The 16,177-nt window shown below is 38.7% G+C and overlaps 1 protein-coding gene across 2 annotated transcripts; it reads right to left on the bottom strand.

Annotated features, from left to right (window-relative positions):
- Nucleotides 1-407: 407 nt before the first annotated feature.
- ncmap (non-compact myelin associated protein) lies at nt 408-15,073 on the bottom strand. 2 transcript variants are annotated; one of them, XM_061696324.1, is made up of 4 exons: nt 14,983-15,073; nt 4,920-5,017; nt 4,761-4,845; nt 408-2,015 (listed from the first exon to the last, which is right to left on the bottom strand). In XM_061696324.1, exons 2-4 carry the CDS (start codon nt 5,011-5,013, stop codon nt 1,760-1,762), a joined length of 435 nt encoding a protein of 144 aa, XP_061552308.1. In that variant the 5' UTR covers nt 5,014-5,017; nt 14,983-15,073; the 3' UTR covers nt 408-1,759. The 2 variants fall into 2 exon arrangements, with proteins under 2 accessions (XP_061552308.1, XP_061552307.1); XM_061696323.1 differs by lacking the exon at nt 14,983-15,073 and adding an exon at nt 13,256-13,589.
- Nucleotides 15,074-16,177: the final 1,104 nt, after the last annotated feature.

The following is a 16,177-nucleotide window of genomic DNA, read 5'->3' as shown; positions in this document are numbered from 1 at the left end:
TTTCAAATTCGTGGAGTTTCTAATGGACCTAATATATTGCTTGACTTCATTTTCAAAAACACAAAACAGTGGTTTTTGATTAGTGTATTGACATTTATGAATATGCCATTTAGCCACTAGTACAATGAGATTAACAATATAAAATAGTTTTTTGCTCACAGCTGCATAGTTAATGAAGCCAAACAATATATGCTCAAAGTAAAGAGAAAGATTTGGTACTATACAGAGTATTATCAAATGATAAGATATCTTTCCAAAATTGGGCAGAGCGTGGGCAATTCCAAAATACATCCTTCACAAAAACAGCAATTAGTATCAATGTCTTTTATGAACGGTAAATAAAAAATATTTACATGGGTAAATCCTATGAATTATTTTAAAGGGTACTTCTTTCATCCATCCATCCATCCATCCATCCATCCATCCATTTTTTTAGCCGCTTATCCTCACAAGGGTCGCAGGAGTGCTTGGAGCCTATCCCAGCTATCATCGTGTCAGGAGGCGGAGTCCACCTGGAACTGGTTGCTAGCCAATCGCAGTACTTCTTTCATTTTATTGTTCATAAATTTTTTTGCAGTTAAATTCCAATTTTTTTTCCAGTCAAGATTATCAACAAGATTATTCTAATAATAAACTACATATGGAATTGATGCAACATCTTTTTGAAATAATGTGCATAAATTACGATTATTGTTGCACCTTAAAGGGAAACAAATCTCACCAGTTTCAGTTTTGGTTGGATCAATAGATATTTCTAAACTCGGGTTCTGACTTGCCAAACTTTAAAATAGCATAATGACTTCATTAGAGATCGCATTTACTGTATAACAATATTAAATGCACTGTGAGAAATAGTTCCACATTTCAAAATAAATTGTTGGTATGTTAAAAGTGAGTTTTTTTTGTGAAATAATTCACCAACCAAAAGAACATTTTTGGAAAACCAGTGAAGGTAAAATAAGGATTTGTTTCTGTATCAAATGTCTTTATTATTCCATAAGTAGTATCTATGCGGAGGCCAACTACCATAATAATAAATAATCATGTTTTGCTCACTGGTTGGAAAACACTGCTCAATCCTGTTGAGGGTCACTGGAAGCTGCAGCCTAGCCCAGCTTTCTTTGTCCTAATGGTCGTCAGTCAATCACAATGCACATATAGAGACAGACAACCTTTCACACTTGGATTTGCACCATCACACAGTGGGAACTGAACCCACGTGGCCTGCACATCAGCAACATTACCATCAGATCAAACAACATGCCACATGCCAGAACATAGTTTTATTCCAATCTAATCTAATGCCATCTAAACATAACAAACACTACAAATATGGAGAACAATGAAAAGTGCAAAATTGGGAAGCATCAGGATATTTCACAAAATAAACAAGAAATTCGGGAAAAAACGGACACAGGCAAGTAATAAAGTGTGGGACAAATGTTGTCATACTGGCAACCAGGAGCAACCAGTTATCCTTTTATTTCATAATGGTTGTATCTCTTTAAATGTGATGCTAACTCTACTAATGGATAAGCTTAAACGAAGAAATGTAGACAGTTAAAACCAACCAAGGATTGGTAGTGCAAACACTGACTTTTTTGACAAAAAGCTGCCTCAGTTCACATCCTTCCTGAAGCCCTTCTGTAGTGTCTTTTTGTTCACATTTTATCTGAGATTAACAACAACAACAAGGTCATGTTTCCACAGTATTCAGTCTATAAAGGCAAGTGCGTCAGGCCAGTCTTTTTGGCGGATGCTACATGTTTGCCAACGTATCGTGGATGGTAACCGCCGTGGATCCGCTGGCTGTGCTGAAATCTTGTTGCCGCTCTATAGAGCTCCGTTCCGCTCTTGCCCCTTCTGATGTGCCGGGGTTCGAATAGGAGACGCCGCCTGACACGGAGCTGACTCCGATGGTTGCCATGGGCACGATCGAAACCGTAGACCGGGACGTTTTCTTATGAGGTTTGGAGCCCCCGACGGATCCCAGGAGTCGGGATGTGTGGGTCCGCCTGATCCCAGAGAAAACAGACACTAAGAACAACATTTCCACATGACGATAAATTTTCATTGAACTTTGTTGTTTTTGCGATACGAGCCGTCGCTCGGCCGATTTTTTTGTCTTGAGTTGCGAGCAAAAATTTGAGTTATGCGCTCCAGCTGTGGTAGCAGCAAACTTCACAATAACCAGCAGTTTGGCAGATAGTGAACAAATCTTAACAAAATAGGCCAAGAGTTTGCTTGAAGCTGGTTATTACCACTCCCAGTTGAAGTTTACGTGAAACTAGATATAAAACAAAGAGTATTATACATTGTGTATTTAACTTTTGTCTTACAGAAATCCGCTAGCTTATTGCTAACACAAAATGCAAAATGTCACAAACGGACTAACAAAACTTGTTATTTTGAGATACAAGTGTAGTGACGGAACAAATTAAACTCAAATCTTTAATTACCAACGTATGAGTAACTGCTCCATGTGTGTTTAAGTAGCAGTTCGTATGTTCAGAGTTATGTAACATCTAGGTCAATTTCCATTAGCCCGTCAAAGGAATTTTACAATGCATTTTAGGATTAAGTTTGTGGACTTTCATGAGACTAAACTACTGCGTATGACTTGGTTGAACATTTCGGCATTTAAATATACAATATTTAATATTTTCGTTTTACAACCCCAATTCCAATGAAGTTGTGTTAAACAAATAAAAACAGAATATGATTTGCTAATAATGTTCAACCTATATTTAATTGAATACACTACAAAGACAATATATTTAACGTTCAAACAAACTTTATTGTTTTTAGCAAATAATCATTAACTGGGACAGGGTCATGTTTACCACTCTGTTACATCACCTTTTCTTTTAACAACATTCAATAAACGTTTGGGAACTGAGGACACTAATTGAGCTTTGTAGGCGGAATTCCTTCCCATTCTTGCTTGATGTACAGCTTCAGCTGTTCAACAGTCCGGGGTCTCCGTTGTCGTATTTTACGCTCCATAATACTCCACACATTTTCAATGGGAGACAGGTCTGGACTGCAGGCAGGCCAGTCTAGTACCTGCACTCTTTTACTACGAAGCCAGGCTGTTGCAACACAATGCAGAATGGGTTTGGCATTGTCTTGCTGAAATAACCAGGGGCCTCCATGAAAAAGACGTTGCTTGGATGGCAGCATATGTTTCTCCAAAACCTGTATGTACCTTTCAGCATTAATGGTGCCTTCACAGATGTGTAAGTTACCCATGCCATCGGCACTAACACAGCCCCATACCATCACAGATGCTCGCTTTTGAACTTTGTGTCCATAACAGTCCGGATGGTTCTTTTCCTCTTTGGCCCGGAGGACACGACGTCCACAATTTTCAAAAACACTTTGAAATGTGGACTCGTGGACCACAGAACACTTTTGCACTTTGCATCAGTCCATCTTAGATGAGCTCGGGCCTTTGTGGGTGTTGTTGATCAACGGCTTTTGCTTTGCATAGTAGAGTTTCAAGATGCACTTACGGATGTAGCGCCGAACTGTATTTACTGACATTGGTTTTCTGAAGTGTTCCTGAGCCCATGTAGTGATATCCTTTACACATTGATGTCGGTTTTTGATGCAGTGCCGCCTGAGGGATCGAAGGTCACGGGCATTCCATGTTGGTTTTCGGCCTTGCCGCTTACATGTGTTGATTTTTCCAGATTCTTTGAACCTTTTGATGATATTATGGACCATAGATGATGAAATCCCTAAATTCCTTGCAATTGTCCTTAAACTGTTCAACTATTTTCTCACGCACTTGTTCACAAAGAGGTGAAAGTCGCCCCATCTTTGCTTGTGAATGACTGACCAATTCAAGGAAGCTCCTTTTATACCCAATCATGGCACTCACCTGTTCCCAATTAGCCTGTTCACCTATGGGATGTTCCAAACAGGTGTTTGATGAGCATTCCTCAACTTTCTCAGTCTTTTTTGCCACACTGTCCCAGCTTTTTTGGAAAGTGTTGCAGCCATAAAATTCTAAGTTAATGATTATTTGCTAAAAACAATCAAGTTTATCAGTTTGATCATTAAATATCTTGTCTTTGTCATGTATTCAATTAAATATAGGTTGAACATGATTTGGAAATCATTGTATTCTGTTTTTATTTATGTTTAACACAACGTCCCAACTTCATTGGAATTGGGGTTGTATATGTCAGTTTTACAGTAAACCTCAACGAGAAGTGACAAACAAACAGCTTGAAGCAAGCACGCTTCGCCTCTTATTTGGAGAACTGTGTGAGTAAGAGAGTGAGAACAGGTGCTAAAAAACACTTTAAAAGTGTTTAAAAAGAGTCTTTAAATAAGTTGAAGTGTGTTTTAATTAGGAGTGAAACTATATTTAAAAAAAAAAAAAATTATATATATATATATATATATATATATATATATATATATATATATATATTTTTTTGTTTTTTTAATACCGGCTACATATTGGATTTGCATCTATAGCCGACAGGTCCGGGACATTCCCGCAATAAACGGGGATTCACTACACAGTATTATGATTACTACCAACTGTTTCAATTTCCTACTTGGAGCTGATATTGTTTGTGTACCAAAGAATCATAGGGAACATGCTGACCTGGTTGAATGTACAGTATTTGCTTACAACGCAGCTCAGACCTCATAGGAAGTCACAAGTGACAACAAAGTGTTTCTGTTGTGTGTGTTTATTCCCTATAGTTGCTATGCGCCATTTAAAAGGAATGCGGCCTCACTTGTTGTAGGTCTTCAGGATGAGGAGAAGAATGGTGAGAATGACAATGATACCGATGACGATGACGGCAATCATAGCACCAGAACCTGGGAGAAAAACAAAACGTGATCTTGGTGGCATGACATGTATGCAGTGAAATGCATCATGGGAAGGCTCTCACTCTGGATGAGGATTTGCTCTTTGGATTTGGTGACGCTGGAAGGTGACGTTGTGTTGCTTTCAGGCGACGCGGTTGAAGTTTGCATCTTAAACATGAACCTGTGCAAGCATAAAATACAATTCTCTTTTAAACACAATTAATAAATAGTTATAATGTGGATACAGCATATTATAGAAATCCACACAAATTACTAAGTGCTTTGATCTTTTAGCAATGCCCTGACTTTATTGATTTTGGAAAATTTGTCCGCTTAATGAATCATAAAACTCATCTAGTTTGAGAGTTGAAGTTCTCTTTTAAGACATTATCACATTGGAGTTCAATCAGTTCCATCTGCAGCTCCCGTGGGACTGTTTCAGTGTAACTGTGACTGAATCTTGGATGTTAGTTTCTCAGATAAAAGGTGTTTTGCTGAGCCTGCAAGCTTGATTTTAACCGCTGAGCCATAGCCATCAGTTCCTGCCTTGATTGGCTGTTAGCATAATCAGCATCAGAATCAGAATCATCTTTATTTGCCAAGTATGTCCAAAACACACAAGGAATTTGTCTCCGGTAGTTGGAGCCGCTCTAGTACAACAGACAGTCAATTTACAGAACACTCTGGAGACATAAAGACATTGACAAAAAACAATTGTGCAAAAAGATGCAGAGTCCATTAGCACTTAGTAGAAACTAGCACTTGGTAGAAAAGTGACGGCTGATGTTATATTCCTCTAAAACCGCAATGGTTTCTTAACAAATTAGACATACAGCCTTTGACCGGACTTCAGTGGAAAAAGTATTTAGTAGTCCATTCTATATTAAACACTCGGCACTCACTGTCGACTTTTCTTTTCTTTGGCACACTCATGGTTGAAGAAGGGTTCAGAGCAGTAGCAGAGTAAAAACAGAACAGCCAAAGTCAAGTCAATGCATCACTGTACCTACTGCGGTACCTGGTGGAACCACTGGGCATTACAGGACAACCTGGTGGAACCACTGGGCATTACAGCACAATGTGGTGGAACCACTCGGCATTACAGGACAAAGTCAAATGAATGCAGTCATGATTTTGATATGATTTGGGGGATTCTGTACCAATCTTTGGCGGGCCAGATTGTAATGATCAATGGGCCGGATGTGGCCCACGGGCCGTAGTTTGCTCACCCTTGGCGACCAGAACGACTAATATTACAGCACTTAATTTTTTTGTGGGGTGAAAAAAAGGTTTATTTTTGTCAGTGCGCTATCAAAATTGTTTTCACAAGAAATTTTAACTACATTTCTTTAAAAGACAAAAAACAAACAAAAAACAATCACATGAAAAGTTGTGAAAATTACAGCTCACTTAATTTTTAACACAGAAACAAAATATTGACTAATAATATACTGTGTAAAATTGGTATTTGGAAGAGGTTGGGACACATAACAACAATGTAATGCTGCTTTTGTCAACATTGTTTTCTCTCCATATGATCATCATCTTTATCAAAATGTATGTTGTAAACTGGAACACATGTTCAAAGGAACATTTAGTAAGATTTTATACAAGGTAATGTACTGTGTGGAAAAATGTTTTGTTTCATTTTAAGTTTAGTTTTACAAATGCAGTACGTGTACTGAAAATTACAAACCCCAAACTGATTTAATATTTTTTTTGTGACATAGGTGTATTTTTTTTTTAAGTACAGTAATGCATTTTTTTTTTTAACTTCAAATTTTTTTTGTACAACTATCTCTTAAATATTTGTCCTTAAAGAGTTTTTGTGGCAGTACGTGAACACGCATATCCATACGTCACATAAAATATAGAACATAAATGATAATAATGACCCACGTTTTTTTGCATTGACAAGGCTTCACTTGACAATCATTTTACAATTATACTTCAGCTTCCACACGAACTCAAGCGGAATAGCAGGCACGTCATAATTGGAGTTCCTTGTCCTCTTTTCACATGCACAACAAAAGACGGAATGATGACTCACTGAATGTAATTAGAAAAATATTATTAGGAGGGAGTATTGTTAAGTATTGTTATTGTGACTGAGACAAATGGGCTAACAGCTATAACACTGTGCTGCCTCCAAAAATATATATATTTTTTGTTACTAGCTCACTTATATTAAATGATATAAATATGTTAAATAGGTATATTTATGTGTATTTTGTATTAGAATATATAAAAAAATATCAATCTACTTTAATTACATAGTGCTTAGTGTTACATAGTACATAGTGTTAAGATGTAACCAAGGAAAATGCTGTTGTTTTATTTCAGCTTTAAAATGAACCCGTGGAGCAGTGAGTTAAAAAAAATATCAGGCACGAGTTTGTTTGTGTTTGTTTTGTTTTTTTTGGTAGCAGGGCATTAAGGGACAAGCAGCCTTTCATGATAAATGAAAAAGTGAGAGTTCACTGGCACGCTCAAACATTCTATTCTACACATACTGAACCTGTTGACAGTTGCACGTTTTTTTCACTTAACATTTACAGTACATTAAAAGAGCTTACACATCGCTATGCTCTCTAGGACTTGAGTGTTTAGATTTTTTGTATTAACTGTATGTATAATTATATAGAGGGTGTGCAAATGTTGGCATTGAGTTTTAAGAGTTTGCCATTATTGACCTTCTTTATTAACCCCATAAAATAAATTGTCAAGAGAAGGATAGATGGCCACAATGATCACCAGCCCTCTTTTTCGAGTGTTGTCAAAGATTAAGTATCTTGAAGAAACTGTTGATGGTGTGTGTAAATTCATAAGAATCACAGCAAGAAGTTGATGACAATAAAGACCTCTGTGTCCAAATGTGCTTGAGTGTACAGAGTAGACTGCTGAACAGGAATGTTAAAAGGTGAATGGCGAGCAATTTGAGCACATAACCGAATGTGCTATACTTAATGGTAATTGTATGTTATTCTAATTGTGACTTAATAAAGCTATTATTTATTTTTATAATAAAAACTGTATACAGTGGAACCTCGGATCACGAACACCACTGTTCACAAACAATTTGGTTTATGAACAATATTATTCAAGAAATATTGCCTCCGGTGCTTCAGTCTTCGTCATGGAAGAGTTTAGTTATTAAAAAAATTTTTTTTTAACAAGAAAATAATACTCTACAAGTATTGTGCTTTACCAAAACATACAGTAATGACACAATTAAACAGAATGCTAGGAATTTAACAGTTTGTGCATCATGATTTCATGCTTTTTTTCAATGGCCATTGTGTGTATGGTGTGCATGCCTTGGCCACCAGGGGGAGTATAATATACATACTTCACATAGATTTCATGATAAAACACAGAAGAAGACCATTGCAACTAAGATGCCGTAATTTTAGTCATTTTTAGGAGAGGATAAATACTACATACCTGTGAGTATTGTTGTATGCTGTGTCTGCATGTGTTGCTACCATTTTTGTTCAAATATGAGTTGTTTAAAGGTTTATAACTACAGTGATATTCATGCTAGTTTCGTTAGCTCGGCGATATAATTTATAATTATGTGTTAGCATTAAGCTAGTGGACTTTCAGCAAAATTATGTGGTTTGGTTAAATACACACAGCAAACTTCAACCGGGAGTGGCAATAAAAAGCTTGACGCAAGCACTCACCTAGCGCCTCTTCTGAAGAATTGTTCACTATCTGCTGCTTGTTTTGACGTGAACTATAACTACCTACCGCTTGCAACTCAAATTTTTGCTCGCAACTCAATACAAAACAAACAAACAAACAAACAAACAAAAAACAGCCAAGCAACAGATCTTATCTTAAAAAAAACTCTTCAGTCTGGACACTCGTAAGTTGGGGCACCTCTGTATAAATAACATCTATTTATCCATCAATCCATTCTCAGTCCCGCTTATCCTGTTCAGGATCACGGGGTATTGGAGCCTATCCCAGTTGACTTTGGGCAAAAGGCAAACTACACCCTGAAGTAGTCACCAGTCAGTCACAGGGCACATATGTATAGACACAGACAAACATGCATGCTCACATTCACACAATCCCTGTGTGGGAACTGAACCCACATTGCCCAGACCGAAGTCAGGCAAATGTCATCAGTAAGGACTGAATAGCATTTTGCATTGCAGTGACGTTCTAGTCTGCTGCTGGAGCGCAAACATTACGTGACAATCACTGGCGGTGTCGACGTATTATTAACCACGCACATTAGTGGCAACATATATCATGTGGACTGTTTGCAAAGGTGACAGCTCCTGATAAGTGAGTGCTTGATGGTCAGACATCCTGTAATTATACTCGCAGTTAAAATCGCTCAGATTCACATGAAGGTTTTGGTCCAAAGCTGTTGTGTTTTAAACAAAAATAACTCTTTGCTTATAGTTTACTGTTTACATACTGATTTATAAATATTAGTCTCTTTTACACCGAGATCTCCGAAGTTTTTTTTCAAATCTCTTTTCAACTGCATATGATGGCATGATGGAATGTACAGTACGATGAATATATGATGTCCACTGCGTAGACGAGCGTAAGACATTAACATTTATGTATTCTTAGCTCTTCTTTTACTTATTTTATGAGTCCAGTCTTGAGATGCAGAGAAAGGAGAGAGAGAAAAAAAAGTTTTTATTTTTTAGAAACTGTATAAAGTATAATACATATTGCTTCATTAAGTAACCCTTGTAAAATGTTTGGTATAAATTATATAATTATAATGTATTAGCATTATTATTATTAATTGCTTAATTTAAATAATTTTATTTATTTATTTCAAGGATATCCCTTGAGATGCATCATCTCATTTTTGAGGGGGTCATTATTATTATTATTATGACTATTATTACTATGAAAGGCTGGTGAGTGTGTCACTCCTCCCTTCATGCCACATCGTTATAAGCTGTGCTATCATAGTGGCTCATCAGGACACAGTAATATTTAATGACACATATTAACAATAAACTGTATGTAGTACGTAAGAGAGCCTCAGTGAGCATGACATACTGTATCAGGATGTTGTATTTGCATAAATCAGGTAAAGAGGAACCTTAGCAAATTAGGTCACGGGTCGGTGTTTCCTCGTCCGTGTGTGACAACCATCTCTATGTTGTTCCACAAATCATCATGTGATACCCTTTCACCTTAGGCAAACGACACATTTAATGGTTTGTAAACCAGGACTCAGTCATAGCGGAACAGGAACCCAATTGACACGTACATTTAAAAACGACAGTGGCAGAATGAATCGTGTGGAATTTATTCCACGCGAACATACAGGGGTATCTAAAGTAAATCAATTACAATACCAGTGAAAACTCAATTCATTTCAGAAGATCAATTCAAAAGGTGAAACTCATTAGACAGGTTCACTACATACAGAGTGAAATATTTCACAATTTTATTATAGCTGACAACTAACTAAAAGCCACAATTCAATTCACAATCTCAAGAAATTAGAATATTACATAATAAACAATGAAAATGACTAATATGTAATTTAGGCAGGAATTGGCCCTCTGAAAAGTATTTTACTGTGTTTAATAAATCAGTCTAATATTTGAGTTTACTATTTTTATAAAAAAATTTAAAAAACAAAAAAAAAAAAACAAAGGGCCAGACTTGAGTTGGAAATATATCCAGTTATATTCGAACTGGGCTACTTTTTAAGAACAAGATTAGTTCACAAGCACAAATCAGAACAAAGTTTTGCAAATATGGCCGACATGCAGCACTGAAAACATTGAGTGTTTTGTCGAACAACCCATTATAATTTTTAGGGAATTTTAATGATGGGGAAATTTTTGTTTTAGAACATTCAACAATTAGCAAAAATAAAATAAAAATAAGTATAAACAAGTCAACTACAGGAAGTCCTTGATTTACGAACGAGTTCCGTTCCTACGCTGGCGACGTAACCCAAATTTCCGCGCAAGTCAGATTTCACCGTTAAAGTCGAAATTTACGTCGAAATACTTCTGTTACGGGTATTATCCCACGTGCTTGTGACAGCAAGCTCAGTGTGTGTGGGCGTGTGCGTCGATGTGTGAGTGAGACAGGACTGCGCAGGCGTCGTCCGGCGGAATTGTGAAGGAGTGCGCGCAGGTGCGAGTGTGTACAGTGGCAAGTGTAGTGACAGCGTCCGGGGAAGAGTAGCGATTAGCGGAGGATCCGTTGACGTCAACGAGAGAAGGGAGATAACCCCTGCGTCTCCCAACCACGGTCAGGTGACCGTGGCAGGAAAGGTTAACACTTCGTATAAAGAAACTAAAATACATCCATCCATCCATTTTCTGACCCGCCTCTCCTCACAAGGGTCACGGGAGTGCTGGAGCCTATCCCAGCTATCATCGGGCAGGAGGCGGAGTACACCTGGAACTGGTTGCCAGCCAATCGCAGAGAATTACAAGTTGTGTATTTCAAACAACTTTGATTTAGAAATGAACAACTTTGACTTAGAAATTTGACTTAGAAATGGGTAAATCCTATGAATTATTTTAAAGGGTACTTCTTTCATCTTCTTTCCATCCATTTTTTTTAGCCGCTTATCCTCACAAGGGTCGCAGGAGTGCTGCAGCCTATCCCAGCTATCATCGGGCAGGAGGCGGGGTACACCCTGAACTGGTTGCCAGCCAATCAGAAACAGAAACAAACAACCATTTGCACTCACATTCACTCCTACGGGCAATTTAGAGTCGTCAATTAACCTACCATGCATGTTTTTGGGATGTGGGAGGAAACCGGAGTGCCCAGAGATCACCCACACAGGCACGGAGAGAACATGCAAACACCACACAGGCGGGGCCGGGGATTGAACCCCGGTCCTCAGAACTGTGAGGCAGACGCTCTAACCAGTCGGCCACCATGCCTCTCATATGTGGCCTTTGGTCTCAAATGTTTGCATGAGTTCATCTGATTTCATGATTTATTGACAATGCAAGGAATTTATAGCCTTGATTGTAGCTAATCATTCACCTTTAATACAGAAGACACTCACCTGACACTTCAATAGGTACACCACCACAATCAAATGGGATCAATGCAAGAGCTGCATCAAGCTTTACTTAACATAATGTGAATTATTATACAATTATTCTCACGCTGAGAGCTGTTCCTGATGCTCCATAACAAATAGTTAGTTTCAAAATATGTCACTATGACAATTCTGCACCGCTGCACACTCAGTCATCAGCATTGACGTGGCGCATTTCTCTTTTAGACCTTTTCAGACAACTAATACAAAGCTTGAAAAACTTTGTTTTCTTAAATAAATGTCTATCACCAGATGGACGAGTGCGTGTGTTTTTCCAGATGGTCCTAGCATGTGATTTCATGGAAATATGACAATCCAAATTTTACAGAAAAATCAAATGACACAAGGGCCATTTTGACATTCTTTGACATGAATTCTATAAAGACACTAAAAAAACAATTTCTCAAGCAATTCTGTAGTTTTTATATAAAGTTATTTCGAAATATGGCTGTATCACAGCTTTCTTTTAAACCTAATAGGGCAAATACTTGAGGAAAAATACTTGGAACGGCCATTAATCTGTTACAGCCTCTCCCCCAAAAACAGCAAAACATTTTGTAATGTGTTTTTTAGGAGTAAAAACAAATGAAAACACTATATTTTACTTTATCAAAACATTCAGTAAATACATAATCAAATTCCAATTTAAAATAATTTAAAATTGTTTTCACAATTGAATGGCCATTGTGCTGCTGCCCACCTTGGCCACCTGTGCGCTGTATAAGACATGTACCGTACATGGATGCGTGTGCAGTATAGAAGTCAGGCCCTTGCAGAGGATAAAGAATATATGTGAGAGTATTTTCATGATGAATGTGTAACTATGTTGCTGCACTATTTGTGTTTAAATAGTTGCTTAAAGGGTTCTATTTGTGTTTCCCCATATGTGTTAGCATTGGCATTAAGCTAGCAGACTAAAGGCTAAGATACAGTATGTGCTTGTTTTAAATACATGTCGAATTCTCCGAGTTTTATGTTTAGTTTTGACGATGAACTTCAACTGAGTGTAGCAGTAAACAGCTTGATGTCTCTTTTTTTTTTTTTTTTTGATAAATTGCTCAATATTTTCCTAACTACTGCCGACTGTGCAGTGAGTTGACCTGAGTTCACTGTCACCATACAGTGCTTGTATCGGAAGCTTGTGCTCAAGGCACGGCCGTATATGCCGTAAGTCACTAAAAAAAACGGACCGTAAAAACTTTGAACACCTAAAATCTACTTCCTGTACTCTGAAAGGAACATGAGCAGTTTTCTTGTCCCATGCATCTGCTGCCGTCCATCTCGGTTGCCCCCCCCAACACATAAAGTATGATAAAAGAAGCCCTCAAAATCTGCAAAGTGTATGGAACTTACCACCGACGCTCCACTGTGATATCAGCCCGAGCTTTCTCCAGGTGGAAGGATGCGGAGCGCACGTCTCCCCACCACACCAACCCCCCCCCCCCTCCCTCTCTCACTGGACAGAGGGGAGCATAGTCCACTAGAGAGGAGTGAAGTCCTATCCAATGTCGGAAGCTCTCCCCCCCCCCCCTCACAAAAAACAACGGAGGGACAACGAGTTTAATGAAAACAAGAGGGATGACACTCACTCTCTCGCTCTCTCTATGTAAGTGGGGATGAGGTGAAGGTTTCTCACTTGGTGCGCGAGAGCTGAGAGTCATAATCGCAGGCATCTGGTTTTTCAGGTCCTCTCACTCGGCCACTGAGGCGCGCCTGCCGTGGTGCCTGATCATAAAAAAAAAAAAAAAAGCAGCGGCCGCAATGCTCGTGGTGAAATGAGCGGGAGGTCTCACGCAAGGGTGTGCCTGGTTGAAACGTTAAACTCCATTAGTTCAGGGATTCCCATACATAATACCTCAACTTGGGGAGCACTGATATTATTTTTTTCCCAAACTGAGGGCCCTACTTTCTAAAATCCGGTGCGACAGGGGGCGCAACTGTGCACCAGGGGCGGGTTAGACTGGTGTGGGAGTCTTTACAGCTGACTTCATTCGCCACCAATCAAAGCGGCTCCTCTCATTCCCTTTAAATGTGGCACAATGACAGTCTCGACGGAGACGTCTCTATGCGGAAGAGGACGATGCGACATCGCAGCGATCTGTGCATGAGTGGAACATTGTCACAACTCTTGGCAGCTGTGGCAACGCCCAATGTGAGCGGTTACCCTTATTAAATACAGAAGGAGCTGCTGAGCACCGCCAGGGATTTAAACATAAATGTAGAACAATGACGCGGGAGACAAAGGAATCTCCTCCCAAGAGCAAGTGGTAACATTCATCTTCAAGAATGCATTTTGTTCTATTTTCCAAAAATATACAGCTTTTTTTTCCTGAAAAACTTTTTTAAACTGACAATACGCTTTTGTCCTTGAAATCTTTTATTTAAATGTCTGATTGTTTAAGGGTGTTAAAATGTTACTGAAACCATTGTCTGTACAGTTTTGAAGGTTTTTTGATGGATATGAATATCCCAGAAAAGAAGGTTGTTTGGTCGTTGGAGGAAGTCCCCCCCCCCCCCCGCCAAATAAGGGTGTGTTATATACATGGTGACATTTCTGGAGATGTGAATGTGTGAGAGATCTCGGTCTGATTATTGTAGCGCCAGTAACACACCCTAACTGGTGTTCTTCCTCACGAAACGGTGCCAAGTCACTGGGCTCTCCAGTTACCATCTGGAGGCTATTAAGGCAGCTATACTGTAGCTTTTTTGTGAGCAAGGTTGAAGTGAACACTTTGTTCAGCATTTGCAGGTGTTCCCACATCACAGCACCAGCCTTACAAGGGAAGAGCATGTATTCAAATCCTGTATGGAGGTCAGCTTTCACTCCACTCAAGATGTGGATGTAGCCCCAGGGCTGAAATGTGAAGCAAATGTACATTCTAGTAAATAGCCAAAGTTTACCTGACTTCATATTCTTAAGAGAATTGGAGATGTTCCGAATGTTCTGAAGCGTCAGATTGAATTTACGAACGGTCCCTTTAAATTACCTCAACACAATCCCATGATAGGGAAAATACTTTTAAAATGATGAGTCGTCGACATATTCACGTGAGGGAAGTCAGAAAAAGCACGTATCTTACCACGTATGTTGTCCTCCTTCCACTTATCCAGTGTGAACAATGCGGCCTCTGTTCTGTTGATTGACACTCTGTGGTGTAAAGGAACGCTCGACTAAACACATCACTACATGACTAATGTGCATTCATTATATTAGTGTGGAAACCATTAACTGGAGAATGTGAACATCAATAAATGGAGGAGGATAAGAAACACAAAAGGACAAAATATTAAGCACACTTGCACAATCCAATAATGACATTCAATACAAGAACTGTTCATTTGTGTAAACCTGCTGTGTTCTATTAGTCCTATTGTGACATCGATTTACGTAATACCCGTATTGAGTTTCTCCGCCTATAACTTGTAATAAGCGGGATATACTTGATTGCGCAGTGAAGTTGTTGAGGTGGTAGAGGTTGGGGTGGTATGTTTGCCGATGTGTTTGCTGCATGCACCGCATACACAAATCTTCACACAGATTTAAGTGTAATTTGGCAGCTTGGTGATGAAGTGCTGCTTCCACGAGGGAAAAGAGATTCCACGTCTTTCTCGGGGCTCACGATCGCTCTATTAAACGCGGGGTCCGAGTCGTCATGGTAAGGAAATCAGGACTCCCCATTGGCCCAACAGTATATAGGGCGGGATGAACAGTGGCTCACTTTTATGGCCGCCCCCTCAAAACAGAAATATTTTGGGGTGTAAAAAGTGTTGTAATTCTTGATCCTTGGTTTTTGTTGTTGTTGACAAAAGCATGTTGTCAACCCTCCTGTTGTGTTTCTTTCTTACCAGCAATGTCTGTGGGTCAGTGCAATGCAATGCAACGTTTCATCATCATCAAAAAATAAATAAAAATAACACCGGCATTTTTTAAAAACATACATATATATATATAAAATAGGTCTCCTTTAGGAACAAAATGATCTCAAACATGGCCTGTACAGTTAAGAACGTTTTGAATGTCTACGGGATTCATTCACGTCACATGATTTCCTATTGAAAAATATTTGATTAGTGCGTTTGCATGCAGAGATGTTTGAGCAATAGATAAACATGGGAGCATGTTTTCTTTTTCAGTCGTAAACTAAATGACACAAAGACAATCACATGATCCGGATACTTCTTTAGAAAGATTACAGTCGTCAACCTTTACACCTTGATAAAAAGACATCTGTTAATAAGACATTGCAGAGCCATAAAGAAGGCTGAAAAACGACA

This window comes from Phycodurus eques, chromosome 14, assembly GCF_024500275.1.
Source record: "Phycodurus eques isolate BA_2022a chromosome 14, UOR_Pequ_1.1, whole genome shotgun sequence".
Lineage (NCBI taxonomy): Eukaryota > Metazoa > Chordata > Actinopteri > Syngnathiformes > Syngnathidae > Phycodurus > Phycodurus eques.
The sequence above is the reverse complement of the archived record's forward strand: the minus strand, read 5'-3'. Positions and strand labels throughout refer to the sequence as shown.